The sequence below is a fragment of the Limtongia smithiae genome (assembly GCF_038497785.1).
Source record: "Limtongia smithiae strain NRRL Y-17922 unplaced genomic scaffold V1518scaffold_1, whole genome shotgun sequence".
In the NCBI taxonomy this organism is placed as follows: Eukaryota; Fungi; Ascomycota; class Lipomycetes; order Lipomycetales; family Lipomycetaceae; genus Limtongia; species Limtongia smithiae.
In genome coordinates this window covers 1,616,607-1,644,345 of record NW_027117622.1, presented here as the reverse complement: position 1 = coordinate 1,644,345, position 27,739 = coordinate 1,616,607, and the positions used below count along the sequence as shown (strand labels likewise).

Here is a 27,739-nt window from a genome sequence, read left to right as displayed (position 1 = left end):
CCTTGACATGGTCTAGTGATGCCCGCTTATATAATACTGGACGTGTCTCGACAATGTTATGGCGGGCGACCGTTGCGCCGGCAGCTGATATGGCGGTTACAAGGGAATACTTGTAAATTAAGTACGAAACACGCACGATATTACACGATGCTCAAACAGTCACACGAGCCTGAGATCCCAGGTTATCACGTCGATACCATTGGTCCGTGACTAGATTTCAGGAGCCTGAAGCGGTCCAAGCCCAGCGCAGTGGCTCCGGCCAGCAGCCGTCTTGCAGGCTTGTCGCAGCGGGTAAGGAATGATTAGCCTAATGAACCGTGCGTTTAATTTACGCTCACTCCCACCGGAGCCCCAGGTTCCACCACAAAATACCAGAAAGAGCGAGAACGGATTCAGAATCATGATAACGATGCTGTTCCAACAGCCAATTGAGCTAAATATAAATTTAATTAGCCTTGCCATTTTCGAAAGCACCTGCAGGTTCGGAGTGCATGTGCGCTCCACTTATGACCTTAACATAGCTGCAGCAATTCATTTCGCGTTGTAGCCGGACCCCATATTGTGCTCGTAACAAGTATCGTAAAAATATAGCAACCAAACTGACCAAGTTGTCATTTCAGCAAAGATCTGGCTTTGACAGGAGGTTGTGGAACCAACGATGTGCGATTCTCGTCTTGCTCTCTGCAGAACGAACAAATTTTGAAACCGCGAGAGGTCTAAGTTGTCGCACAGCAAGGAATCTCGATACTGATTTTCTAATGGGCAAGGTGTGCACACGACCCCATTGTTGGGTGATTCGCGTTCATGGTGCTAGATGGGATCTCTAGACGGAGCCCAATTGAACGAGAGATGGCATTGAGCAGCACCTATGCTACACAATGCTATCAACTTGGGCTCTTGAATTCTCTGGAGTAACTCGCAGTATGTTTGTGGGGCATAGGGTTCTTAAGTCACAGCAGTTAGACAACTGAAGTCACATGTACTTCAATTCAACGGTCTGTGATAGACTGCAACACGGCGGGACTCTTCCTCCTGCATTAGAGCTCTAATTCCATTCACGAGAGTACATGACAGAAGTACAAGAATGTGTGCTGTTTGCAAGTTCGCATTTGCGACAGCCAAGTCGTGACGGGAACTTCAGGCGGTGCAACAGCGATAATCGAGAATAGAGTGCCTAGATCAAGCGTGCTATTTTCGAAAGGTTCAGATATTGCTCACTCAAAGACTGGTACTGTTGTTACTGAGCAGACTGGCTGCTACGTCTGTGTCTTGAAGAATACGTCAAGGCCGACAATGCTAACAATAACCGCGGACTACAGTATCCCGACCTCTCTCTAAGTGCCAAGCTTCGCAACCTGCGAAGCCGTATCCTTAATAGCCCTGACTTCCAGTAGCTAGAATTACTAACGTTAAATCGAGGTAACTATATTATAGGCATGAGATTCGGTCTCAGTCTCCGGGGAGTCGTGATAACGACGTGGCTTTGAATAACTGTAGCAACCAAGCGCCTCGCACAGTAAATTATGTCCGAAATCAGCAATTATTAATAGCAAGCACGGAGATATCGCTGATATTAAGAACCGGAGCTGCGGTCAATTGGCGCATGTCTTCAACTGCATGGGTCAGAGTCAGAAGAGAGAGGAGATCTAGAGGAAGACATATGAACCTGACTTGCCAACGAATCAAAGCTCATAGCGCCCGCCGTGCAAAGTTGTATGTGCCAAGTATGAATTTCTTTCATACCTGATTACGGTGAGACGTACTCTTTGCGGGTCGAGCGAGCTCGATGTCGAATTGCAACGCAGATGTGATGAGGCGCTCTAGTGACGGTTGTGATTCACTGAAGTGCGCCACTTTCATCGGTGACGCAATCGTACGTACAGAGCCAGCGACGTACGGGCATACACATTGAGTAGCGCTGCGTACTCACGACACTGGCGCGCGGCCATATATTCAGCAACAGCGGTCCCAAAGCCCAAATTTCAGTACAATTCGACTCTGTGTACAAGAAAACCTTCTGCTGCAGCACAAATCGCGCGCAATGGAGCCTGGGAGTGAGAATGACTTGGATACCAGTCAGCAATCCAGGATCAGGTCAGTGATGCAGGAAGAGCGAGGCATATACGAGGCCAGAATGGACAATCAGCTGCATCCGATCACTTTATATTCGTGAGTAGCTCATCTATATCACCAAACAACTAGCATTATTCTAATGTCAATATCTTGTGTAGTCGAGATCAATATCGCGCTTGGTTATCGGAGACTGAGATGCTGAGGAACTACTACGAGAATATGTTAGAGGCGAGTGATAAGCCGCGCATTCAGTTCGCGACAGCACTGAATGACTCTGGAATCGCCGAAATGCCAATTGAGATTTGGAGCAAGGTGCTCAGGTATACTGATTGTCCATTTCCCGCTATTCTCGACATGAAGCGCGTCTCGCGCGGGTGGTACAATATGGTGAACGCGTACTTGAGCTTGGAAGCTGCGGCGTGGAGCAGATTAGATTTTCGAGGATATAGCAGCATGCGGGCGACCCCGGAACTACTGGGAGTATGTCTCGAGAAAGCTAGAGGACGCGCGCGCGAGATTAAATTATCGTTTGGTCCGGCAACTGAAATGGCGATTATGCGCGCTTACATACTCTGCCAGCATGAACCGTCACAGAGCTCTTCTGGTACTGAACATCCGGAATATGTCAAATATTTGGTGCAGAGAACCGAAGGCACGATGGCCGGAGTTGTGCGCTTGCAACTGGACGACGCTTTTGGCGTGGTGTTGGCGGACATGCACTACCTTGGAGCGCCAACGATCGCTTTGTTTGCGCAGCTTGAGCAGTTGCGTGTTCCATTCATGGCAATACAGCCACTGGTATGTCTCTTGAGAAAACACAGTACGGTTGTGCGGTTTATAAATTTGAGGGAGCTTGGATTTGCGGGCGGTGGCTGCTCTGACTCTGACTCTGACTCTGACTGGACAATTTCGACCACCCCACCTATCATTTTCCCCATGCTAGAAGTGCTTGAGATAGCGGGCAGTGGCACGAACGCGAAGGTGCAACTGCATTATCTAACTGCTTTGGTGACCAGGATGCCGAATCTGCGTACATTTCGCTGTCACGATGCAAAGATATTACGAGCTCGGTCGGAGCTGAGCATGTCTGGCTTTAACGCCAACACCAACCTGAGGGAGTGTCATTATAGCAAGTGCATTATCGAAACTTTGCCGAATCTGCCTCGAGACTGCCAGTCTGTGAAACTGTGCCAGTGTGTATTTCCATACAAAGCTGCAGCAACTGGATTGATTGACTTCGGCCAACATACGAGCAGCGATTATCACACAAACATATGGAATTTGCCAAGAAGACAACGCGACACCAGCACGCATGCAGTCAATATGGACATATTTACCGCGGTGAAAGCCATCACAATCCAGTGTCCTTTGCTGAAGAGATTGTGGATCACAGACAATAATGATTTCGGCATCTGCGAACTCCGTAATCTCAACGCATTATCGGACTTGACTTATCTTGATGTGTCTCGCACGGAGGTGAGCTTTGTGAATAAGACATACTCGAATGTTTTATCGAGATGGTTGTCAAATATGAGGCATAGAGGCGTGCAGGTGGAAACACACGCACCGCCGGAGGGAGAATCAGGGTGGTGGTCATATTACGACGAGCGACGATGATAGCATAACGTTTAGCAAAACATGATATGACCGGAGTTATACTTGGACTAGGCAGTGAGTTTTATGCGCCAATGGCTGATCATAGAATTACGTTGACAACAAAATACAGCTTGAGGATGGACTGATAAGGAAATGCTGATAAGCAAAACAGCGCGAAGTTCGATCGGACATACTTCTTATTAAATATTCTATCATCTTAAGCGTTAGCACAAAATATGCGGAGAGGAGACAGTATATTTTGTGGCTCGATCATGCACCCTTGAATTGTAGTGCAGCGACAAGCGCGCACTCATATCGCCGTGATCTCTAGTGCAGTGCGGAGTAGCAAAGCAGCCCTAACCACGCGAGGGGCGCGATAGCAAGGCCAAAACCGCGGCCATGATAGAGTTTGAAATGACGCACTTGCAGCGAAATCTATTGGCTAGATATGGGCGAAGTAGCCGCAAACAGCTAGTGACAAACGCTAACAAGGCCGCGCGGTAAATGCGGCGCAGCAGGGGTGGCGCAGAGTGGCGCATGCGGCGACGAGCGGCAAGCAGTGCGCTCGTCCACCGTCTACATCGACAGCTTCCCTGTTCCTGCACCTCTCCGCACCATCCGGCCCACCCTATCCGCACGCAGCGCAGCCCTTTCTCTGCTGCCGCAGTCTGCTCTTCTTCGCGTCTACGCGCTCCGCTACTTTCTCTGTCCGGCGCGTCTCCACGAGCCTGTCGCTCGCGCACGCGCGCTCTCTTGATGCCGCAGGGCGCGACCGACCCGCTCCAGCCGGCCGCCGCCGTCGCGATCGAGGACGCTGCTGCTAAAGCAGCGTCTGTTATTGAACCACAGGTTGTTCGCCGCATATCGAGCGTGTCTGCTGGCTCCGCCGCGTCCGCCATCACACTGCATACCATCATGCCGTCTCTCAAAGACTACGGCGACACAGGCGATGTCGCGATCCGCATCCGCACCCACGACACTCCAGAGGATGACGATGAGGACGATGACGGCGTACCTCTCATGAGCAAAATTGACAACGGCTCCACAGATACTCTTGCCGCCGGCGCCGGCATTCCCGGCGTCGGCCCAGAGGGCGGCGAAGAGTCTGATGACGGTGAGGTCTCCGGGCCCTCGCGCGTTGTCGTGCCTTTTACCAAGACCGGCAAATTCCCGTCGAACGTCATCTCGAATGCCAAGTACAATCCCATCACGTTCCTGCCCATTATCCTCTACCAACAGTTCAAGTTTTTCATCAACCTCTACTTCCTCATCGTCGCGCTTTCTCAGATTGTACCCGCCCTCCGAGTCGGCTATATTTCATCTTATGTGCTGCCTCTCGCTTTTGTCCTGTTTGTCACCATGTCAAAGGAAGCTTTGGATGATATCGCACGTCGTCGCCGTGATTCAGAGGCGAACATGGAGTCGTACTCCATTGTCGGCAAGGAAGAGCCCGTTAAGTCTCGCGACCTACGCGTCGGCGACCTCGTCATCATCTGCAAGGATCAGCGCGTTCCCGCAGATATGGTTCTACTCAAGTCTTCCGAGCACACCGGCGAGTCCTTCATCCGCACCGACCAACTCGATGGCGAAACTGACTGGAAGCTCCGCATCGCCTGCCCTCTCACACAGCCTCTGGCAGACGACCTGCTAAGCAACGTGCGCATTACCACCACCCCCCCTACAAAATCCATTCATCATTTCCTCGGCCGACTTTCGCTCGACTCTCGTAACTTGCCCCTCTCGATCGACAACACGCTCTGGGCAAACACCGTCGTCGCGTCCGGGCATGTCGTCGGCTGCGTTGTGTACACCGGCACTGAGACTCGTCAGGCTATGAACACGTCTAAGGCGCGTGCCAAGGTCGGTTTACTGGAGCTGGAGATCAACTCGCTCTCAAAGATTCTCTGCTTGTGTGTTTTCCTTCTCTCCCTCCTTCTCGTCGGCCTCTCTGGTTTCCGCGGCCAGTGGTACATCTCCATTTTCCGGTTTCTTGTCCTATTTTCTTCAATTATTCCTGTCTCTCTCCGTGTCAACCTTGATCTGGGAAAATCCGTTTACGCCTACCTTATTGAGCACGACAAAAATATTCCTGAGACGATTGTTCGCACCTCCACAATCCCAGAGGATCTCGGACGCATCGAGTACCTGCTCACTGACAAGACCGGCACTCTCACACAGAACGATATGGAGTTGAAGAAGATTCACGTTGGCACTGTTTCCTATGCAGGTGAGGCTATGGACGAGGTTGCGGAGTACGTGCGCGGCTCCGAGCAGAACACACGATCGCGCCGCGACGTCGGCATGCGTGTGCGTGACCTCGTGTTTGCTCTTGCCGTCTGCCACAATGTCACTCCTGTGTACGAGGACGGCGACTCGTCCTACCAGGCTGCGTCTCCTGACGAAATTGCCATTGTCAAGTGGACGGAGACTGTCGGTCTGACCTTGGCCAAGCGTGACCGCACTTCCATCGTGCTGACCTACGCATCATCCAAAGTCGAGCAACGGTTGGAAATCCTACAGAACTTCCCGTTCTCCTCTGATACCAAGCGTATGGGTATAGTCGTGCGCGATTCTGAGAAGGATGAGATTTGGTTTTTCGAGAAGGGAGCGGACACAGTTATGGCGCGGATCGTGCAGAAGAATGATTGGCTTGAGGAAGAGACCGGCAATATGGCCCGCGAGGGTCTGCGTACCCTTGTTATTGGTCGCAAGAAGCTGACTACTGAGGCGTATAACCTCTTCCTGGAGAAGTACACGGCGGCCTCACTGATGATGCGCGACCGGGATGCCGAGATGCAGAAAGTTGTTGTACAGTACCTCGAAAAGGACCTTGAGTTACTGGGTCTTACGGGTGTCGAGGACAAGCTGCAGGAGAACGTGAAGCCATCGCTGGAACTTCTGCGTAACGCGGGAATCAAAATTTGGATGCTTACAGGTGACAAAGTCGAGACCGCCCGGTGTGTGGCAGTGTCTGCAAAGCTTGTTCCGCGTGGACAATATATTCACACGATTGCGGGCATGACACGGAGCGAGATCGCATACGATCAACTTGACTTTTTGCGCAATAAGGGTGACTGCTGCTTGCTTATCGATGGGGAGTCGCTGGCGCTGTTCTTGGATCAGTACCGTACGGAATTTGTCGAGGTCGCAGTGAAGCTGCCTGCCGTAATTGCATGTCGATGCTCGCCGACGCAGAAGGCCGAGGTCGCCAAGCTGATCAAGGAGTACACGCGCAAGCGTGTGTGCTGCATCGGCGACGGCGGTAACGACGTGAGCATGATCCAAGCGGCCGATGTCGGTGTCGGAATTGTCGGAAAGGAAGGCAAACAGGCCTCGTTGGCTGCGGACTTCTCGATCCTGCAGTTCTGTTACCTGTCAAAGTTGCTTGTGTGGCACGGCCGTAACTCCTACAAGCAGTCTGCTAAGCTTGCTCAGTTCATCATCCACCGCGGTCTCATCATCTCCGTCGCGCAGGCCGTGTACTCCATCTCATCCTCCTTCGAGCCACTGGCGCTGTATCAGGGTCTGCTTCTTGTTGGATATGCGACGATTTACACAATGATGCCGGTGTTCTCGATGGTACTGGATCGTGATGTCAACGAGGATGTCGCGGAGTTGTACCCGGAACTGTATAAGGAGCTCACCGAGTCGCGATCGCTATCGTACCTCACGTTTTTCATCTGGGTACTCATCTCCGTCTACCAGGGCGCGATCATACAGGGTCTGGCGCAGGTGTTTGTCGGTCTCGACTTCTCGCTATTCCTGCAGCTTGTCTCCGTGTCCTTTACCGCGCTGCTGCTTAATGAGCTTCTCATGGTCGCGCTGGAGATCATCACGTGGAACAAGATCATGATCGCAACTGAAATCGTCACCTTCGGCGCTTTCATCGCATCCATCCCATTCCTCACCGATTACTTTGACCTCTCGTTCATCCTCACTGGCGCGTTCTACTGGAAAACTGCGGCTTGCACGGGCGCCGCGCTCGTGCCGATATGGCTGGTCAAAGTTGTTAAGCGCCGCATTCGACCACCAACTTACGCGAAAGTGCGGCAACGCTAGACTATATTTTGTGTCTATTTTTGTTTTTGTTTTATGTTTACCATCGCGTTGTGCTCCCTCTCTTTCTTTGATACAAATCTCTCTTTGATACAACTCATACACAAATTTTCTCATGTTGTTCGCAAGGCAGGCGGGCTTTTTCTCTTTCTATTTCTTTTAGGTAAAGGGTGGTATTGTTTTGTTGCAGGTGCCTCAATTTCTGTTTGTTTGAAGCGAGCGTGGACGGGTTATAGGAAATAGAAGAACGAGTGCGATGCTGACTGGGCTAGTTTATACGGTGGCAACGGGCATGTATCGCATGTAGTATGCGTGAAAACAAGCATGGCACAGTACGATAGTTTGGAATTTAACTACATACTAAATAGTTGTTTCTGTGGAGTTCTACGGTTCGCGAGAAGCATACCAATTTATTTAAACACCAAACTGATGCCAGTATTCATTTTTAGATCTCGCCGCGGGAGCGCTGCCCCCACCAGAGCTCAAACTCATTGTCTTTGTATTTATCTGTCGAGCCGCGTGCGATGGCAGCTCTTGCGCGCGACAAGTCCCGCGCATAACTTTTAGTGTATCGGCCTAGTGAGATATCGCTTTGAAAATCCCGGATGGCTTCCTGGAGGACGGTATTATGGCTAAAGAAGCCTGCGACTGGGCGCGGGGTGGAGTTAGAAGCGGAGGGGGAGGGAGGGGCATGATCGACAGGAGCTAAGATAGACATCAGATGTGCGCGCGCAGACTCGGGAAGTGCATTGAATGAATCTTCGTTGACGAGGAACTATCCATGCGTTAGTGAAGGAAATCGCCAGAGAGAAGAGGAGGAACTGCGTACAGAGAGGTCGGAAATACTGACGAGGGGAGAGCGTGAGTTCGTAAGCAGGTACTCAGTAGTGTACTTGTCTGGGACTCCCTTCTTGGCTGGCGGGAGGCGCGAGGTGAACGTGGTAATCTCTTTAGTTGGCGATAGCGCCGATGGAGGAGCCGTAGCAACAGCAACTGGAGGCCAGGCGAGCGGAGGTGACAATGCGACTGCAGGAGAAGTGGAAACTGGAGGGGCAGAAATAGCTGGTGCTGCAGTAACAGGAGGTGGTGTAAGCACCAGAGACGCCCGCGAAGGTGTTCGTCCCTGAGGTAGCGAGATTGTGAATGCAGATGAGGACTGCCGTATAAGCTCAGGACGAGCGGCACCGGCAGCGGAAGTAGTCGACGGCATTTGCGAACGAGACCGACTTGATTTTGGTCCGGTATTGCCGTTTGTCATACTCATCGCCGACATCGCCACGGTTGTATCGGCGTCGTTTTCTTCCTCTGACGAATGGATCACAACTGGGAACTTGCTATCGAGCTTACCCTGTACTAGCTTTTTGTCGCCTCTCCTGCTTTCTCTTGTACTTACCCGCTTGCTGCCGCTGTCCGCATTGTCAACTCCACCTCGCTCTTGCTTCCGCTTTCGTGTGCTTCGCGTAGTGACTTCTGTAGTAATTGGTGTGCGTATTAAATCCGTATAGCTTAAAGCCAAAGCGGTTGCATGGCGTGGACGAGAGTGACTAGAGACTACCTCCGGGGTCGGTTCCCGAGGCGGGGGTAGTTTAGACGTGTCGATGACAATTATGGATTCTTGCTCGGTCGGCCCAGTGTCCTTTCGCTCAGATGCACGAGCCAGAGGTAGAGACGTGATGCCCTCTGTGACATCGAGCAAGCCAATGTCGACGACTGGTTCCGATGACGCAGATGTCGTATCTTCGTCCAAGGCGACAGAAATTCGCTCGATATCTGAAGCGGCAACACTGCGAAGCGGCTGAATCTCGACGGACTCATCCGGAATATTAATCACCGTCACCGACTGATCTGGATATGATTCATGCTCAGCACAGGTATCATCCATCTCTTCATCCTCCATCAAAATGCCATCGTCGACCACGCTAGATAAATTCTTGTCTGGGATCACATAATCAACATTATGAAATTTCTTCACGAGAGTATCCTGGTCATATTCGACGGTCGATTCGAGACTCAAATCTTCCGATCGCGGAGTAACCAGCCGAACAGAAGAAACATGTGCAGCGATATGACCCTCAGAGTCCTCAGGTTTCTGTGTTGCGGACATGATAGCATCGGTTACCTTTCCGGATTCTAATGAAGCAGGGGTAATTTCATCCAGCTCCGTTATACTCTGTTGTATAACCTGAGTAGGTGCGTCACGACGTTGTTGAGTGGAGAGCTCTGGGATAATTTCCTGAGTAGGAGTCTCTCCCGACTTTTCTCTCGACGAGCCCTCCTCTATGATTTCTTGCGTAGGGAGCTCTGCGGTCGCAAACACAGAATTCACTCGAAGCGTTAAAGCTTCTTGAGTGGATGGCTGCGCTATGATTTCCTGTGTAGGAAACTGCGACAGGTCTTCCATGCTCATCTCTGTGGCGGTTACTTCGAGCGCAAAGATATCTGAAGTAGCAGATTCCTCTGACATCGCTTGATTGGGCGACTCTTCTAATATCGCCTGTGTTGGAATTTCATCTGACGCTTCTGTGCTAACATGCACGGAATCCGTCACAGACGCGAGACTGTGCCTACCATCCGAGTCAATGCCCTTATCATTTATGTCCACGGCATGCATCTGAATGTGCTCAGGTGAATTCATATCCATCAGCAGCATCACCGTCGGTCCGGTCGCTCCAGGAGACTGCACTTGGGCTAGCGGTGGCGACAACGATGGAGCAACAGGTTGCATGTCGCCGTCGCTATTGGTGGTGTCCTTCACGCGACGTGAAAAATTGCGGATCGATAAGCTAGTGGTGCGCCTATACGCAGCCGGTTTAGGCGGATTCGATGGCTGCTGCTCGACATGCGGCGAGAGTGGTGAGGGAGCGAGCGATGGCGCGAGTGGTGGTGCTGGCGAATGTGACCGCGCAAGAGAGAAATAGTCCTCGTAGTCAGGCAAAGAAGATGGCACGTCGGATAGAGACGAATCAGGGTCTTCGGTATACGATTGTAATCTGATGATCGTCGCCGGAGATACAAACGTCGATGATTTTCCCACCGCCATTGTATTGACCACAGCATGATTGACCTCGCTGTGCACTTCAGGATCCGGGGTACCACGCACCTGCAACTCGCCAAAATCCATTGCAATTGGCTGCGTGTCTGGCAGGGTTGAAGGGACGGTAGTGTTAGTCGAAGACGGAGCTTGAGCCTTCGGCGCACCAACGGGATTGGGCCCCGGCACCGGCGTGATTCGCGACGATCGGCGCGTGACGCTAGGTCGATGATCATCGCCAGACTGACGCAGCGTAGAATTGATGGCAGTGAGAAAGCGCGTGCTCGTACTGAGGCCCCCGCGCACGGAGGGGGTTTCCGCAGGACGCGATGGAAGCGTATTAAACCGCGGCTGCTGAGGACCAGGAGGCGCAGACGACGATTGCCTCAACAGACGGCGCTCGTCGGTGTGGGCCGGCGGGTCGTGCCGATCGCTGCGGGACCTGCGCATGGCTATCAGGGGTCGTGGAGGGCTTCTAGGACCAACATGGATGCAAGCATGATGCCCTCGGCATTGTGTGCGCGCGACGCGGTCAAGGCACTGGGACTTTCCCGATGCGGAAGGTGGCCACCCAGCCATCTCCCGGCTTTCTCGTCCAAGTCGCCTTCGCGCTGCTTTTTCCCTGTCCCTTCCATTCACTCAATCTCCTCAGCATGGCAGATGTCGAGTACTTTGATAGTCGAGACCCTGCCGCGGTGCTACGCGCCTCTGCGCTCGCGGCAAACCCCTACGCGGACTCCTCCTCTGTGCGCGCACTGATCGACGCTGCGCTAGGCACCGCCAAGGCTGCCGCTGTTCATATTCAGCCTGCGTGTGCGACACTACGGGCGGTCACTGACTTCGGCGAAACTATCTCTGCCGCGGGACTGCCATCGTGGAGCGAGCTGGTTGCGGTAGACGCACAGGTCGACGGCTGTCGTCGCTGCGCAGACGCACGCGCACGCATTGCGGCATTCGATGCCGACGTGCTTAGGCTCCAGAGCTTCGTCCTTGAGCTGCCATCGCGTGCATCCCTGGTCGAGGCGTTGCTCACTTCTCTCGTTTTGCGCATCACTGTTGCGCGGGCTGCGGCCGAGGCAGCGATTGCACGATTTGAATCCCGCGTCGAGGCTGCGCGGTTGTACCTCGAGCTTCGTGACGTGCTCGCTTCTATTGACTGGCCTTCTCACAAAGATGAAGATGCTGCAAAAATGGCCGCCGCTGCGACGGGCGTGTCGCGCGCTGGGGCGCTCATCGACGAGGCCATCGAGGTGGCGTGGGAGCCGTTGCCCGAAGAGTGGATTGATGAAGTCGAATGCGCGGAACAGATTCTAGCCGGCAAGCTACCACCACCCACGCCGATTGCTCGCGATACCATTCAGGATGATTTGGAGCGAGTATGGACCCAAGAACTTGCGCATGGTCTGCTCACAAAGGAAAAGGCGCGCGTGTTTGACGAAACGCGAAGGATGGACGATGCGGACGAAGAGCGCATTCGCAGCCGAAACGTTGTCAAGTTTGAGAAAGACCTTGAAGATCCCGTGCCTGAAGTCGCTATTGAGCGAGGAGTCGAGGAAGAAGAGAGAGCGGCGGTGGCAAGCGATGCTCGAAATCTACAGAAGGACTACGAAGAAGACCTGCATCGACATGCGCAGGTCCTACGGCCTGTTCCCCGACGACCACTCAGCGTATCCTCCATGGAAAAGTCGGCGAGTGAACCCGCAGATTCAGACTCGGATTCCTCTGGAGACGACGAACATGACGAGGACGCAGGCTCGTCTACGATGCAGACCTCCATTGTGTCGACGTCACCACCAGTACGTCAACAGTCCCTGACGACATCTCCGAGTCCGACTATCTTCCACCGTGCACCTTCCACGGTCAACGCAACTCTTCCACTCGGCACTCTCGAACCCACCGACTTTGGAATCGCCGTCGATATTGATAGAGTTCAGTCCTTCTCCGCATACTCCCGCCTCAGTCCCTTCCGCTACACTCACCGCGACTCCACTTCGCCACCCCTCGCGCTCGTTCTCGACGACGCGGAGGAAGACACCTCGGACGAAGCTGTATCCGACGACGAGAATGATGACGAAGAGAGCAAATCTCCCGAAGACGTGCAGAGCCGGATACAAGCCATCGGCGAACTCGACATGATGTCCATCGACGACGAGTCCCCACTCCAGCGCCGCCAGCGCCGTGAGCGTGAGATCCTCGACAAAGACAAATACCTCGGGGGGCGCACACGTATTCATAGCCGCGGCGGCTCTTCCTCCACCGACGCGTCTTCGCTTGCCGACAGTAAGCGCACCAGTCTCGACGTCGCAGCGCTCCGCGGCACTCTCCACGCTTCCTCTGCGAGCCAAGACGATTCCCCACGGAAGCAGGTCAGCGCTATGCAGCGCAGTCTGGACCTTCGCATTCAGCACATCCTATCTAGCCTCAAGACGGGCTCGGAAATAGCGATCTCGCCCGTCGACATGCCCTCCCAGCCCGCGCAAGCCGTGTCACCGACATTCAAGCTGGTCAAGGCTGGCGCCGCAACAAAGGAAGCCGGTTATGGCCAGACCCGCAAATACGTCCTGGAGCGGCCAAACGCGCCGCCGCAGGTTATCTGGGTTCGCATCATTGCGGAGCGCGTTATGGTCCGTGTCGGCGGCGGCTGGACAGATCTTGCTGAGTGGCTCAGCAACTACATCCTTTATCACACCGCGGGCACGCCTACTGCCGGGGCTGGCATTTCTCCCTCATCGCCATCATCCACCAGCTCGGTGTCATCCCATGGCAGTCCTGCCGTGCGCGCGTCTGTTGCCCACGTCGTGCGCTCCCACGTCGCTCACGCTTCTCCTACATCCACCGCTACAGCTTCTACCGCAGCACCGTCGCAAGAAAAGAACAAAACCTTGACATCAGAGAAAAGTGCTTGGGTCCAAAAGATGCTGCGACAGGTCGGCGCCCAAATGAATGCCTCGTCATCATCTTCTCCGCACGACCAGCACGCTCAAGCACCATCGTCATCATCTAAACCATCCGATTCAATTCGGCGGAAACTTTTCTAATTTCATATTTCCTGGTGTTTCTTTTGGCCATTCTTGGTTTGAACTTCCTCGATACTGTAACATAACTCGTCTCATGTTGTCTAGGTACAATGATAACATACATATTTACACAAACACAAAACAAACAAAACGCTTTATAAAGATGACACCGTCTTTCGTCCAAAACATCGCCGCAGAAGCGGCAGTTCGCGCCATGTCACACCGATGCGCAGGTAATAAATCGGCACCCCAGCCGCGACAAACAGCGCTGCGAAGGCTGCCTCGACCGGCGCGGAAAATACGCCCCGCGAAATGAGAAACAGCGCAACGCAGCAGAATGCTACCGGGGTAAGAATGAATGTCTTATACGGTCGCTCAAGTCCAGGCTCTCGCACACGCAACACAATTACGCCAAGTACGGTGAAGAAGTAGAACACGTACCCTGCGACACCATAGAACGTAATCAGCGACTCGAATCCGCCAGTAACAACGAACAAAGTCGTCAGCACTGCCTGCAGAAGTAGAGCATTCACAGGGGTCCCTGTGCGCGAACTTGTAGTCGCAAACACGGCTGGCACGAAACCGTCTGTCGCGGCGACGTACACAAGTCGCGCAGAAGTGAACGCGATAGCATTAAGCGCGCCAAAACAGGACAGCGCAACACAAAGCGCGAATACAAGCGCGCCCGGACGGCCAAAGACCTTTTCGCCAAACGCAAGCGCAACGGTGTTGGATGACGCGATCTGCTCCGCGGGCAGCACGGCATAGTATGCCACATTTGCGAGTACGTATCCGGTTATGACGATCGGCATCGCGAGATGGATCACCTTCGGCAAATCGCGCGCCGGGTTTTTCATTTCCGCCGCAACATAGTTTAGATTATCCCAGCCGTCAAACGCCCAGAGGCCGGCGTAGAGGGCGATAGCATATGACCCAAGTGATGTCGACGAGCCGGCAAACAGGCTTCCGCTCATAGCATAGTCGTCGCCGCTACTGCTACCATCGTCATCGTAACCATCGCCATGCCCGCGGCCCGCAACGAGCACACCAAATCCGATCGCTGTGATCGCAAGAAGAGCACCGATCTTGACAGCTAACAGCACCGTACCTGCACGGGTGCTGAGCGTGTTTGACGCAGCATTCATCGCCGTAACACCAACAACCGCTGCAACTGCAACCGTCTTCGCCACAATCCACGGTAATGTCGCGCCGGCTGCGCCGGTTGCACCGGTACCTGATGCAAATCCAAACAGGCGCGCAACGTACTCGCCAAAGATGATCGCGATGATCGCCGTCGACCCCGGCTTCAGTACCGTGATTGCGGTCCATGCAAACAAAAACGCAGGTAACTCTCCAAATATATGCCGTAAATACGCCTGCGCGCCGCCGTCAAGCGGAATCGCGGTACCCAGCTCCGCGTACGAGGCCGCGCCGGTCCACGCCAGCAGCCCGGCAAAAATCCATACCAGCAGCGCAGCGCCCGGCGAACCTGCATGTGCATCCACCGCGGATGGCGACGAAAATATACCAGAGCCGATCTGTAGCCCAACCACAAGCGCGAGGCCTGCGACCACGCCGAGCCGTTTCTGCCGCTCGAGCGGCACACCGCCGTCAGCACCGCCGACTAACCCTCCGCGATCCGCGCTCACGCTGAGAGGAAGAAGCGACAGCGACAGTGGCGGTGCAAGCGACGTGGCAAAAGATAATCGGGCGCTTGTAGTATCGGAATGAATGCCGTCGTCGCCCAGCGAAGGCCGCGACGAGAGACCGCCTCCGCTGGAGCTCGCGCCGCTGCCGCTACCGAGATCGTTGACATCTCCACCGCGCGACGATGAGCTCACGAGCGAGGCAAGCTCAAACGAGTCGCGCATGTCTCTGTCGGTCTGCGCGCGGAGCTGAAGTGCCAAGCAGGAGAGTGAAGCAAGTGACGATGGCTGATGAACGTGCGGCGCAGGCGGTGAGTTGTCCACCTCGACGCGTTGCCCGCACTCAGCGTCTTCTTCACCACCGGCACAATTATGTATACCGACACCGCCCTGAAGCTTGTTCAGGACGCGAAGCGCTTGCAAGCACTGGACGTGCTGCCGTCGTATGCGACTGACCTTGTACATGCCGTCGTCCGCGAGATCCGTGACCTGCAGCGCGACGCGTCCCTTCTCATCGAGCAACAAGGTCCCGACTTCCGCGCGTCGCTCGATCGCCGCGTGTCCTGCGCCATCTTCGTGCTCCAGATCTGCATGCGCAGGAACAAGCGCTGTTTACTAGCATACCACGCCGCGCGTGCACGGAGACTCGACGCGATCGCGTGGACTGGCGTCGAGTTGCCGACCCGCAGCGACGACGACAACGCGCCGCCTCTCGTCGCAGAGGAAACTCCTCTGGACGCTGCGACCGCTGCCACGCGCGGGATTGCCGCGGGCTGGAATCCGCACGAGGACGAATACTTTCGTGCGTATTACGACACACTGACGGAGCTCAAGGGCGAGTGGACCGACATCGACCTCGTTGGGCCTATGGAACCGCCAACAGACCTGTTCATCGATGTGCGTGTACTCAAGGACGCTGGTGAGATCCAGACTGAATATGGGTATGAGTTCGATTTTTTGTCTGATCCTCCGTCGTCACTTGCTAATATGCACAGCGCTATTACACTCACAAAGAACAGCCAGTTCTACATACGTCACGGTGATGTCGAGCGCCTCATCCAACAAGGCTACCTCCAGCGCCTCTCATGAGACTTCATTCATTACCACGACTATAATTACGATATCCATGCATATACAAAACACAGCACTTCATCTATGTCATCTTTTAGCTTATGCCAGGAGGCGGCGGAATATATCGTGGCCGCTTCTTTGCAGCACGCGTCCCGCTTGGCGTCGGCAGCGCAGGTTCTGGCATACCCGTCAATGAGGGGATCGGCGTGCGTGTGACTGACGATGGTATCATCATCGGTATTGGCGACGCAGAAGTTGAAGGTGGGCCAGTTGGCGGTCCAGATGGCGGTCCAGATGGCGGTCCAGATAGCGGTCCGGACATTGGTGACGCAGGAGATGCGGAAGGCTCAGACAACGGTGGCAGCGTTGACGCAGGTCGTGATGGCGGGCCGGACGTGGCGCCACCACCGAAGCTCCCCAGCGGCGAAGCCAGTGCATGTGCTGACGGAACTGGCAACGACGTCATTCCGACAGGCGGCGTCGCGGTGGGCGTTGCGGCCTTCTTGGCCTTTGGCGGTGGTGGAGGAAGAGGCGGTGCCTTTCCGGCATTCGGATCCTGCAATTTTGGTTAGCACACCATTCGCACAATGTAAAATAAACGCAGCTTACCCTCGGATTGACCCACCGCTTCTGCTCTTTGTCAAACACAAGCTGAATCTCCTCGCCGAGTTTCGCACGGATAGCCTTCGGCTTGTCGTCAACCGGTCCCTTCCTAGCAAACCAGCCCGAGAGCCATCCACTTTTTGCTGTTTACAAGTTAGTATGGGTCATAGCCGGTCCAATAGCAAATGCACATACCCTGTTTACCATTCTCCTGTTCTTCTTTCTCTTCCTGCTTATCCTCCTCATCATCGTCTTTGTCGTCATTGTTCTCGTGCGGTGGACTTTTTTTCTTGTTTTTGCTCAGTGAGCTATTTCCTAGTCCAAGATCATCCTCATCGTCGTCATAATCATATCTGTAGTTGTTCTCCGGAGGGACATCAGTCTCCACCGGCGTCGACTCAGCAGGTCCATATCCGCCTAACGTATCGTCGTTCTCAACCTCGGCGCCATATCGACTCGCATAATCTCCGCCAGTACCGGTCTCCCCATCTTCTTCACTGGCAGTTGGCACATGTGGTTCATAAGGCTGATAACCTGCATCCGTGATATTCTTATCATATGCCGCCGGCTCGGTCTTCTCCATGCCGGGAGTCAACGGCGCGTATCCCATGCTCGGCGGCTCGTAGGGATTAGTGGTCTGAGGAGGCGCGTACATCGATGGCGGTTCTGATGGCGGTGCTGACGTCGCTGACGGCTCATACATGCCGCCAGTGGCTGGAGCGTACTTGTTAGCGGTTGCAACAGGCACGGGAGCTGCTACCGGTGAGGATGTCAGTGGAGCGTATGGGTTTCGCGGTGGCACGGTCTGTCTCATCGGCGGCGCTGCGATTGACGTAGCAAATTCCGCACTTTCCCGACGCTTTGACGATGATCCAGGAATATCAATCGCGCCAATCGCGCCAATCGCGCCACCTGTAGCTGCGGTAATCGGCGCATACGGCCCACCAATGTACGACGGCGCTGGCGACTGCTCTCTGGTAGTGCTGCCACCATACATGCTATTGCTCGCACTGTGGTTGTTATACTGCTCCAAAATACTACCACTGTTTGTAGCTCCGTACTGATCTGATTGCAGATACTTCGATGCCGGCGATGATCCATATGAGCGCGGGTTGTAAACCCCGTTCGAAGTTGGCGGAGAAGAATAAGGCGCGCCTCCGATTCCGCCGCCCACAGCAGCCCCATGAATCGACGTGACATCTGTCGTAGACTGTGCACGCGAGATGCCGGGACTTGTTCCAAGCTTCTTGAACCTCTCGCCGTCAGCACCTGCGCCATTGGTACTACTTCCGACGCCACCATTCTCATCCGTGCCAGTAGCGTCATCACCAGCAACGAAGGCGGCAAGTTTTTTATCGAAGCTACCCCACACGTTCCCTAGCGATGGCTTGCCAACGAGTCCGCTAAGCCAGCGTCCGGATCCCTCACCGGTTGCAGGCGTCTCCGACAATCGCTGCGTCAACTCGCGGACGCTCTGTACGAACGGGACGTTGTAGACGAACGAAGTCTTCGGAGTCACCTTGATCGCCCCCGATATCTGGTCCAGCATTTTCCGCGCGTCGGAGGCATAACCACTTTCAGCGAGGATCATCGCGTGCTGGTATTTGAAAAGCTGTAGATGCGGGAATATCGTGAACGCAGATGACAGCCCGGCTGGCGTCAACGAAATAGCAAGCTCGTAAATCTCGCTCAAAACAAGCGCGTCGACGTCCTTGCAGAAAGACGCAGGGTTTCGCAGATAGTCACCGCCAAGCAACGTGAAGCTCGAATTTGGATCGTCAATCGCTCCAAACACCGCCATTGGTCGAGCAAACAAGAAGCAAGTGTGCGCGGCATAGCAGAATCCGTATTTCGCTAGTGCCTTGCCGAGATTGTGAATCGCCTGCACATCGTCGGTCGACCGATTCGCGAAGATCATTGACAGGGTCTCACGCCACTTCAACAGCTCGGCAGGAGCCTGTTCGTGTGAGCCATTATCTGGCAATAGAGCAACAGTATAACCAGCAGGCAGGAGTGCGTCAACGGACTCCGCGCCGTAGCCAGCGAAAACTTCATAAACCGTCGCAAGACTGCTTGAATCTGCACTGTTCAAAGACTGTATTTCGGCGCGAATGAACTCACGCGCGGTGTCTTTCCACAATTCTGCGCCGACAGTGCTAGCAATCAGAAGCGCGTGGTCCCAAAGGTGGTTATCTAGCGCATACGTGACAGCACCCTCACGATTGCCTTTAAGCAAAAATTCTCGAATCTTTTCGACAGTACTGACTCTCTGCGCATTGAAGACCGCATTACCGCCTGACGGTAACACTGAGCTATTAGATGTTCCCGTATGGCGCTCATAAAGATCGGTCGCACTGCTAAACGTTGCAAGCTCATCAGGTGGCGTGTCACCAGACAGTTCTGGCACCAGGGCCATGCGCACGGTCTTTGCAATGGCTGGCTTATTGTCGTAGTCGCCGTCGTTATCCAGAATCACTCGGACGCATTTCCAAAGAATCGCCTTGTCCTGCGCATCGCGTTTCGCATCTCCACCAATTGCATCATAAACTTCACTCTCAAGTACGGCAATCTTTGCATCCATCCACTTCAACACATCTTTCTTCTTAGACTTGTTTACGTTCTTACCGCCAGCTGCGTATACAGGCAGCGGCAGCTTTGTCGGTGACACATTGGACACGAGACCCGGTGCAACGTCCTTCACCTGTCGCACCTTAATCGTCGAGTTGGTAAAATCAAGCCCTGTAGCGGCGTATCCAAGCTGCGTGTTCTTCGTCGGGAAAATCGTGACAATTCGTCCATCCGGGCTCCACGAAAATAGTGGATGCGGTTCCGGGTGCGTAGACCTCGAAAGCTGGCCCGCATGTGAGGTGAGAACCTGTGCTGTACCAGCCATCGACGGTACGTACATGGAAGCTGGCGAGGGCGACATATGAGATCGAGAAAGTGATGGAGACAAGCGCTGTGCAGGGTTGTAAGGTGGGGTCGCCGACATTGGTGGCGGAGCATATTGCTGCGCCAGTGGTTCGACATGCTGTGTAGGAGGTGGTGCATATGCAGACTGGCTTGGTGGTAGCTCGACGTGTAGAGAAGGAGCATACTGTGATGCGGTGGACTGTGTAAACAGCTCGGACTGCAGTCGAGGCCCATAGTGGTTTGGTACGCTTCGCGGTATTGTCGTCGGCGGCCCCGCTAGAGGCGCAGTCTGCTGCTGCAAGGGCACCATAGCCTGTATGCTTGACATAGTCGGAACATAATGCTGGCCGTAAGCGGTGGTCGGTGGTATCGGCGCGGGAGGGGTTACGATTTGATTGTTAGTCGAGCTCGGCGGCGCGGCTTGTGATGATACCACCGAAACCGGTGTAGGTGCATGCGACTGATCGTGTCCCGCGGTGTTGCCTTGCGCGGGAGACGGCGACATTGCCAGTACTGGCGGCGACTGGCGGCCTGAGACGATGGATGATGCAAATGATGACGTCCGACGCGGCGGAGGTTGGAATACAGGCGGCGTGAATGGGAAGTCGTATGCATCGGATGATCTCTCATTCAAGTATGAATGCGCTGGATGCTGGCCAGACGCTATATATTCCGCCGACTGCACGTAGGGACTAGCAGATGATGACGGTGGTGCTTGCGGTGGTGCTTGCGGTGGTGGTACAAATGCAGAATGTGTTGTTGATGGTAGTGATGGCACCCCAAACCGTGGCTGCATGTACTGATTCTGAGTAGTAGTAGGCGGCGGCGCTTGCTGCACAGTCGGAACAGGAGCGTACCCCTCTATAGGCGCGGTCAAATTCGCATAGGCGCTCGTTGGCGATGGCACGTACGCGTTCACTGATGGTGCCAGGGTTGACGTCATTGGAGGAGGTGCATATGGATTTATTGGTCGCTGCTGTGTATGCTGCTCCGGCTGCGCTACCGGCGCATATGGATTCAGAGGCGGCGGAGCCATTTGCTGTTGTGTCTCAGGCAGTGCATACAGGGACGGCCGGGCTGGCGCCGAAGCATATGCAGACTGCGCCGGCGGTGCCACATACTTCTCCTCTTCAGGCGGTACGAAGTTGTCCTTAGGATTGATCGCGTGCCTCTCAAACTGCTCGATACGCCGCATCGCCCGTGCTTGCGGCAGCACTGGTAAATCCTCGAAAAACGGCTTGGGTTTCGATGATGCCACCGGTGGTGCTGGTGTCTGAACAGGTGCCGTGTATGGCGACGGAGTGTAGATGCTGCCACTTCCGGAGTAGTTGGAAACAGGATAATAGGAACTCTGTGCAGTCGGCTGCGTAACAGGAGCTTCAGTAGCTAGTTCGGGCTCGTCATCAGGCAAAAAGTCTTCGTCATCCAGTAAAAAGTCGAAAGACGGCTGGCCAGCGGTAGCAGGCGCAGTGGTAGCAGGTGCTTCGGTCGGAGTATGAGCCGCTAATGTTGCGGAAATTGACGAAAAGAAGTCATCCGTAGCATGAGGCGTAACAAATAGAGACTCTGCGGACTCCGCTTCTGTGACCGGTGCCGATGGCGAAACGACTAGGTCCGGGGGCTCGATCGGGGTAGCAGTGAGTCCGGCGAAGAAGTTATCGGTCCCTGCAGATTCAAACATGGAGGAGGCGTTGTCATGAGACCCATTGCCGAGACCATACTCTTCTGTACTCGCCGACTCCATTACAGGAGTAGCCGAAGTTGCTTCCGAAGTCGCAGCAATAGATGAAAAGAAATCATCACCTGCCGCAAGTCCAGAGCTGAATAGCGTCGACGCCGCGGTGTCTTCTGTAGTCGTTGACGCCGTCACGGTAGGTTCGGGAATCGGCGCGTCGGTGGTAATAGCAGATGTGGGAGCAGCGAAAGACGTGAAAATGTCATCTCCTGCTGGCGCAGAGCTGAACATTTCAGAGAGGTCATCGTCTGCTGCTGATGGGGACACAGTCAATGACGACTCACGAGTCACAGAGCCAACGGTGGCTCCAGTAGATGGAGCAGGAACGGCGATAGACGCAAACAAATCCTCGACTGGAAGCGCAGACTTAAGTAAAGACTCCGTGTTGGCTTCGGGAGCATGAGAATCTTCAAAGGGGGTGATCTCGGGGTCGTGATCATCGCTGATCTCCTCTGCTACAGCAGGAAGAGTCGAGACAGCGTTCTCCTCAACAGAGGGCGTTTCCACTGACGGAGGTGACGACACAGCTGGCGGCGACGACGGAGTCAATGGCTCAAACCCTACCTCCTGAGTGAGAGAGGCTTCCGGAACAGATGCTGGCCGATCGACCGGAGCCTCGACAATGTCGTCCTCGATAGTAGGCGGCGAGGAGGACAGCGATGCCTGTGCAGCAGACTCAACGTCATCAGCGGCCGCTATCGACCCAAAGAAATCTGCGCCATCAGCCAAACTAGCATCAACAGATGAAACCTCTTCCTGCTGCGTTGCTGGCGCATTCGATTGATCACTGTCGTCTGCATCATGTGGTGGTAGTGTGCTTGCCGCGGTCGAGACAGACACTGACGCAGCTTCAAATCCGTGCTCAGGTTTAATTTTCTCAGCCGCCGGCTCTGGACCATCAATCAGCGGCTCAGATTTTTCAGCGCCATCAGATTCAGTAGCGGGACCAGGGTCGGAAGACATTGCGTCCTTGGGGAGGCTGTGGGGGCAGTCGAAGGCTTTGGTAATGATTGCGCGAGGCGTACCTGAAGCACAGCAGTGCTCATGTTATTGTTGCAGTTACGACATAATCGTCTATAATCCTGGAGCGCTATCACCCTAACCCGCAGAGTAACACCAGACCCTCAGTAACATCACAATTGAGCTCGTCAAGTATCACGATGTCCCCACCCCACCACCATCTCTGCAACCCCGATGCGTCCGGACGTGGATCTGTGTCGAAAATGCATGCTGCGCGCAGTGCGGTGTTTTGGTGCTGAGGCAACTGCCAGGGCTAGTACTAGCGCAGGCGTGCGTCGGTACATCAGCGTGAGCTGCCTCGCTCGTCTCTACTCCAACCGAACAGACGCGCTGACTCGTATTATCAGAGCTCCGCAGTTTCCCTACCCCGCCTCTCGCGCCTATTTTTACCCGCACGAGCGGCGTCTCAGTCGTCTGTGGGTACGTCTGCTACTGCCGAAAATGCAACGGACTTGCTCATCCGTGCTGGCTACGTGCGCAAGTCCTCCGCTGGCTTGTTCTCGCTGCTTCCCCTGGGGACCTTCGTGCAGCGGAAACTAGACGCCATTCTCCACCGCCACATGTCCATGACCGGCGGCTCTGAAGTTTCTTTACCGGCGCTATTGACGCCTAATGCCTGGCGTACGTCGGGGCGGTGGGAAAACACTGAGATTTATAAGCTGAAGGACGCGAGCGGGTCGTTATTCATGCTCGCTCCGACCCACGAGGAGGAAGTCACGACGCTTGTCGCACATGAAGTGTCCTCATTCCGACATTTACCAGTACGAGTGTACCAGATTGGCCGCAAGTATCGTGACGAGCGACGGCCGCGTGGTGGCATGTTGCGTGGACGGGAATTTGTGATGTTGGATCTGTACTCGTTTGACTCAACGGTGGAGGAAGCTATGAACACGTACGCAGATGTGCGTGCTGCGTATGCGGGGATTTTTGATGCGATTGGAATCGAGTACGTTGTGTCTGAGGCCGACTCTGGTGCCATCGGTGGCGACCTCTCTCATGAGTACCACTACCTGAGCAACGCAGGCGAGGACAAGCTCGTACGCTGCACGGACTGCGACTACGCGGCGAATGTCGAGGTTGCAGTATCTTACCCGTCAAAGACCCATGTCTACGACCCTGATAACGTCGCAGTCACGTACGGACTGCAAACAGATGGCACGTTGCTCGTTATGTACCACACGCCGGACCGCACGATCAACCCGAACGTCATCAAGCGCGAGTTACCATTATTCGACCTCAACATTACGGACCCCTTGGCTACTTTTGCAGCCGCAAATGATGGTGACATGATGCTGCGTCGTATGATCCGTGTGTTTGACGAACGTGTTCCTGACAAGTGCTCGCTACCCGACCTTCCTGTGACTGTCAACATCGGCAACATCACAACCCTGCGCTTCCCTTGTGTCGAGGTCTCCCTGGAAACTCACCCACACGAGCAATGCCCATGCTGTGAGTCCGGCACACTGACTTCGTCTCGCGCTATCGAGGTCGGCCACACGTTCTACCTTGGTACAAAGTACTCGAAACCTCTTGGTGCGACGTTCAAGACATCAGCTGGTGAGACACAGGATATATTTATGGGTTGCTACGGCATCGGTGTATCTCGTCTGGTGAGCGCCATCGCTGATATTGCGCGCGACGAGCACGGTCTATCATGGCCTGTCTCTGTGGCCCCTTTTGAAGTCGTCGTTGTTGCCAAATCCGACAGCAAGTCAGCCGCCGCCGACGAAATAGCTTCCACGTTGTGCCAGAGCCTGCGAAATTCCGGATTTGATGCAGTCATTGATGACCGTGCCGAAAAGTCATTCGGCTGGAAACTCAACGACGCGCGCTTACTCGGTTTCCCGGTAAATGTGGTTGTCGGGTCAAAATTTCTCAAGAGCGGCGTCGTTGACGTCGAAAATCGGCGCACACTCGAGCGAGTCGAATGCATGCCCGCTGATGTCGTAACAACCGTCGCCGCCATTCTCCAGAGCGAGCGCATACATATGCGTTGTCAAGCATAGCATTTTTGTAGATAAGTTACATAGACTGATCCCACGCTCAACGTCGCACCATCTCTTCATACACACACCAAGCAATACCGGAGGTCAGCGCTTTGCGTACAATTCGAATCCCCAGCCCATCAAGGAAACTTCGCATCCCACGCGGCTGCTCCGCTGCAATCCGCGCGAAGGCGGTCCACATGTTAGTGCCGTAGGTATCTGGAAAGAGCTGCATGCGTGTCTTGACTGTATCAAACGGATTCGTCAGGGTCGTCGCAACCATTGCCGACACCGCCGCGCACGAGGCATTCACCCCGACCGCCATCGTCGACGGTAGCAGTACTGTCGACTGCCCGTCGGCGCTCCTATCACGTAGTAGCAGCCCCGGCAATACGCCCTTTGCATACTCGTATGTCCATACGTACACGCCCGCGTACGGCACATCGCGCACAAATGTCGCACCATAACCATAAAAAAAGCCACGCATGCCATGCGCGGCATACACCGCGCGAGCGGTTTCAAGAAGAGACATGCTCGCGTACCGCGACGACTCAAACCGCACCTTGAGCACCGTCACGGGCATCATTATAAACCCCGCCGTCCCGCGTGCAGCTGCGCCGGCAGCTAAATTTGCTGCCCCGGGAATCCGCGGAAGTACCGACGACTGCGCAGCACGGAGGTTTGTGTCGGTTGTTGAGGATTCGTGCCGGTGCACAAAGGAGCGTACCGAGTGCAACAGCGTGAAATACAAGCCCGAGCCAACCGAAGTGCGAAATACCGAAGGCAGCGTGCCTCTCCACAGTCGTCGCACGTGTGATGTCGTCGTTCTTCTCTCCTGCTCTCCACTGCCAGCCAAGATCTCTCGAAAGGACGTGCTGACGGTGGTTGTCCCCGCGCCCTGCTGCACGCGAGTCTTGACCAGATCCAGCGGCTGCAGTAGCACAGCTGCGGTGAAGCCAGACACAAATCCAGATAAGGCATGGCGTGCCTTGGAGGTCGTCACAGCCGCCGATGCCGAGGCCGGCAGTAGGCGTGGTGAGTCGAGGGTAGTCATTTCATTGCTGCCCGTGGAGATCAAATTGGTGATCCGAGATCATGACTGACTCGTCCAGCAACTGCCCTAAACCGCAGACCCGGAGCAAAAACTCCAATTTCTCCTTTGCCTGGTAAATAGGTCATCTCGACAAAGATGATCATTAGGTACAATGCGAGTCTATTAATTAACAAATGGCAAAACACGTTCACAAAATACAAACAATACAGATCAATCATGCGAAGGCTCGGGCGACAAAGACCTGGGTGGCCTTGAGAGCCTGGTACTTAACGTCTTGGTCGGGGTGGGTCATCAGCTCCATAATCTTGGTCTTTGTGCCGAGCTGGGTGAGTAGCTTCAGGCCCTCCGGCAGCTCCTGGACGACCTGGCCAATATCGTTGGATGCAACCGCAAGCACGGTGTTGTCGGACGTGGTGGCGATGACCTTGGCGAGCTCCTTCAGCAGCTTCCAATCGTCCTCTTTGAAATTCTCGACATTGCGTTTCCAAAAATCGACAGACTTGTGCGCCGGCGACCATTTGAGGCGGCCGGACGTAAGCTCGGAGAGATACTCATCGAAAGTCGACATAGAGTCGTGCGCAGCCTGCAAGGTAGAGGACAGCGAAGTCAGATCGTCCTCGAGCTCAGTGTCGGTCCATTTCCGCTGGGCCATACCACTGATCACGGGCAGACCGCCGACGACGAGGAATGCGGGGATGTTCTGCTCGGGAGCGATGGTGACGAGGTTGTAAAACAATGAAACACTGACACGGATGATCTTTTCCTTGATGGCAGTCTTTATTATGTCGAGCACAATGGAGATGATGTCGCATGTCTTGTTGAGCTCCTCGGCCGGCTCGAGCTCGAACGAGAGCAGCCAAAAAACAAGGATCGAGTAGTACTGCAGCTGTAGACTACTCCGGCCGAACTTGAGATTTTCGATTAGCGGCGGGCCGTAGCTTGTGATCTTTGCCCAGAACAGAGTACGCGTGCACTTGACGGACAGCACGGCGCCGTAGGCCTGCACGGCCAGGTCCTTGAGGTTGGCGTCCTCCAAGACCGAGAGCTTGCACGCATAGTCAAGGATCTTCTGCACGACGGGTACGGGAGGCTTCTCAGTGGCCCTAGAGAACATTAGTGCTGATAGAGAACTGGTACCAGAGGAGGCCGTACATGACAAGCAGGACAATGACCTTAGCGGCGAAGAGGGGGACAGCGTCGTCAACCTCACAGTCGAGCAAAGCACCGAGCGGGGCGCAAATCTGGGGGATTGAGTTCATGGCTTTTGTGAACGCCTTGTCGGCTGCAGTGGCGGACGCATCAGTAACTATCAGAAAGATAGATGGGACGAAGGACATCATCACCTACCGAGGAGGAGGTCGCTGGCGAGCACGAGCGAGTACTTGAGGACTTCAATTGGCACGCCACTAGAGAAGAGCGTACAGAATATGGCGGCATAAGTTGCAGGGGACTATCAGACAATCTCTGTCAGTAGTGCCCTCCGTCGTCAATCGTTGGCAAACGCAGACATACATAGTCGAGCGCCGCGCAGGCTTTGTCGCAGGGTGTGCCGTCGACGAGTTGGAGCAGGGCGACGTACTCTGGGGGCATGCCAAAAGCTGTCCAGTCAACAGACGTGGCACGGACTGCCGCTAACATGTCGTCGAGGCATTGGTTAGAGAAGATGACGCTAGCCGGGGACGGGACCTGTGGGTGAAGAAGTGAGTTGACGGCGCATGCAGACTGGAGTACCACGCTCGGGACAGAAACAATGGTATGCAGGAACAAACATACCTCGTCGGTGACAGCGGTGGTAGCCATTAGGGATGGAACAGAGAGGTGGAGGGGAGTAGAGGGGGAGAGTGAAGAGGGTGGAGGATGGTGAAGAAGTAGCCCGAGGACGCCGAGAAGACACAGACTGGCGATAACCGGAGCCCTAGCCCTGTACAAACCCTCTACC

General features: G+C 54.6%; 10 protein-coding genes across 10 annotated transcripts; 5 read left to right on the top strand and 5 right to left on the bottom strand.

Moving 5' to 3' along the window:
* Positions 1-1,588: 1,588 nt before the first annotated feature.
* Positions 1,589-4,090, top strand: V1518DRAFT_409896 (uncharacterized protein). Its single transcript, XM_066902468.1, has 3 exons — positions 1,589-2,169; positions 2,232-3,744; positions 3,800-4,090. Exons 1-2 carry the CDS (start codon positions 2,042-2,044, stop codon positions 3,688-3,690), a joined length of 1,587 nt encoding a protein of 528 aa, XP_066762312.1. The 5' UTR covers positions 1,589-2,041; the 3' UTR covers positions 3,691-3,744; positions 3,800-4,090.
* A 154-nt stretch (positions 4,091-4,244) lies between these two features.
* On the top strand, positions 4,245-8,159 carry V1518DRAFT_409895 (uncharacterized protein). Its single transcript, XM_066902467.1, has one exon. The coding sequence runs from the start codon at positions 4,426-4,428 to the stop codon at positions 7,726-7,728; it is 3,303 nt and encodes a 1,100-aa protein (XP_066762311.1). The 5' UTR covers positions 4,245-4,425; the 3' UTR covers positions 7,729-8,159.
* Positions 8,056-11,526, bottom strand: V1518DRAFT_409893 (Asx homology domain-containing protein). The gene is made up of 2 exons (XM_066902466.1): positions 8,555-11,526; positions 8,056-8,500 (listed from the first exon to the last, which is right to left on the bottom strand). Exons 1-2 carry the CDS (start codon positions 11,333-11,335, stop codon positions 8,171-8,173), a joined length of 3,111 nt encoding a protein of 1,036 aa, XP_066762310.1. The 5' UTR covers positions 11,336-11,526; the 3' UTR covers positions 8,056-8,170.
* Positions 11,329-13,905, top strand: V1518DRAFT_409892 (uncharacterized protein). Its single transcript, XM_066902465.1, has one exon. It carries the CDS (start codon positions 11,410-11,412, stop codon positions 13,792-13,794), a length of 2,385 nt encoding a protein of 794 aa, XP_066762309.1. The 5' UTR covers positions 11,329-11,409; the 3' UTR covers positions 13,795-13,905.
* On the bottom strand, positions 13,791-15,701 carry V1518DRAFT_409891 (amino acid permease-domain-containing protein). Its single transcript, XM_066902464.1, has one exon. The coding sequence runs from the start codon at positions 15,642-15,644 to the stop codon at positions 13,929-13,931; it is 1,716 nt and encodes a 571-aa protein (XP_066762308.1). The 5' UTR covers positions 15,645-15,701; the 3' UTR covers positions 13,791-13,928.
* A 90-nt stretch (positions 15,702-15,791) lies between these two features.
* V1518DRAFT_368996 (uncharacterized protein) lies at positions 15,792-16,508 on the top strand (the record flags this gene model as incomplete). The annotated part of the gene is made up of 2 exons (XM_066901253.1): positions 15,792-16,360; positions 16,415-16,508. 2 exons carry the CDS (start codon positions 15,792-15,794, stop codon positions 16,506-16,508), a joined length of 663 nt encoding a protein of 220 aa, XP_066762307.1.
* On the bottom strand, positions 16,373-22,749 carry V1518DRAFT_409889 (Sec23-binding domain of Sec16-domain-containing protein). Its single transcript, XM_066902463.1, has 3 exons — positions 17,289-22,749; positions 17,100-17,236; positions 16,373-17,046 (listed from the first exon to the last, which is right to left on the bottom strand). The coding sequence occupies exons 1-3, from the start codon at positions 22,702-22,704 to the stop codon at positions 16,585-16,587; spliced, it is 6,015 nt and encodes a 2,004-aa protein (XP_066762306.1). The 5' UTR covers positions 22,705-22,749; the 3' UTR covers positions 16,373-16,584.
* Positions 22,750-22,919: 170 nt separating this feature from the next.
* On the top strand, positions 22,920-24,826 carry V1518DRAFT_409887 (uncharacterized protein). Its single transcript, XM_066902462.1, has 2 exons — positions 22,920-23,049; positions 23,109-24,826. Exons 1-2 carry the CDS (start codon positions 22,936-22,938, stop codon positions 24,765-24,767), a joined length of 1,773 nt encoding a protein of 590 aa, XP_066762305.1. The 5' UTR covers positions 22,920-22,935; the 3' UTR covers positions 24,768-24,826.
* On the bottom strand, positions 24,699-25,809 carry V1518DRAFT_409886 (mitochondrial carrier domain-containing protein). The gene has a single exon (XM_066902461.1). It carries the CDS (start codon positions 25,798-25,800, stop codon positions 24,805-24,807), a length of 996 nt encoding a protein of 331 aa, XP_066762304.1. The 5' UTR covers positions 25,801-25,809; the 3' UTR covers positions 24,699-24,804.
* A 130-nt stretch (positions 25,810-25,939) lies between these two features.
* Positions 25,940-27,652, bottom strand: V1518DRAFT_409882 (armadillo-type protein). The gene is made up of 5 exons (XM_066902460.1): positions 27,574-27,652; positions 27,313-27,486; positions 27,148-27,250; positions 26,953-27,082; positions 25,940-26,903 (listed from the first exon to the last, which is right to left on the bottom strand). The coding sequence occupies exons 1-5, from the start codon at positions 27,598-27,600 to the stop codon at positions 26,015-26,017; spliced, it is 1,323 nt and encodes a 440-aa protein (XP_066762303.1). The 5' UTR covers positions 27,601-27,652; the 3' UTR covers positions 25,940-26,014.
* Positions 27,653-27,739: the final 87 nt, after the last annotated feature.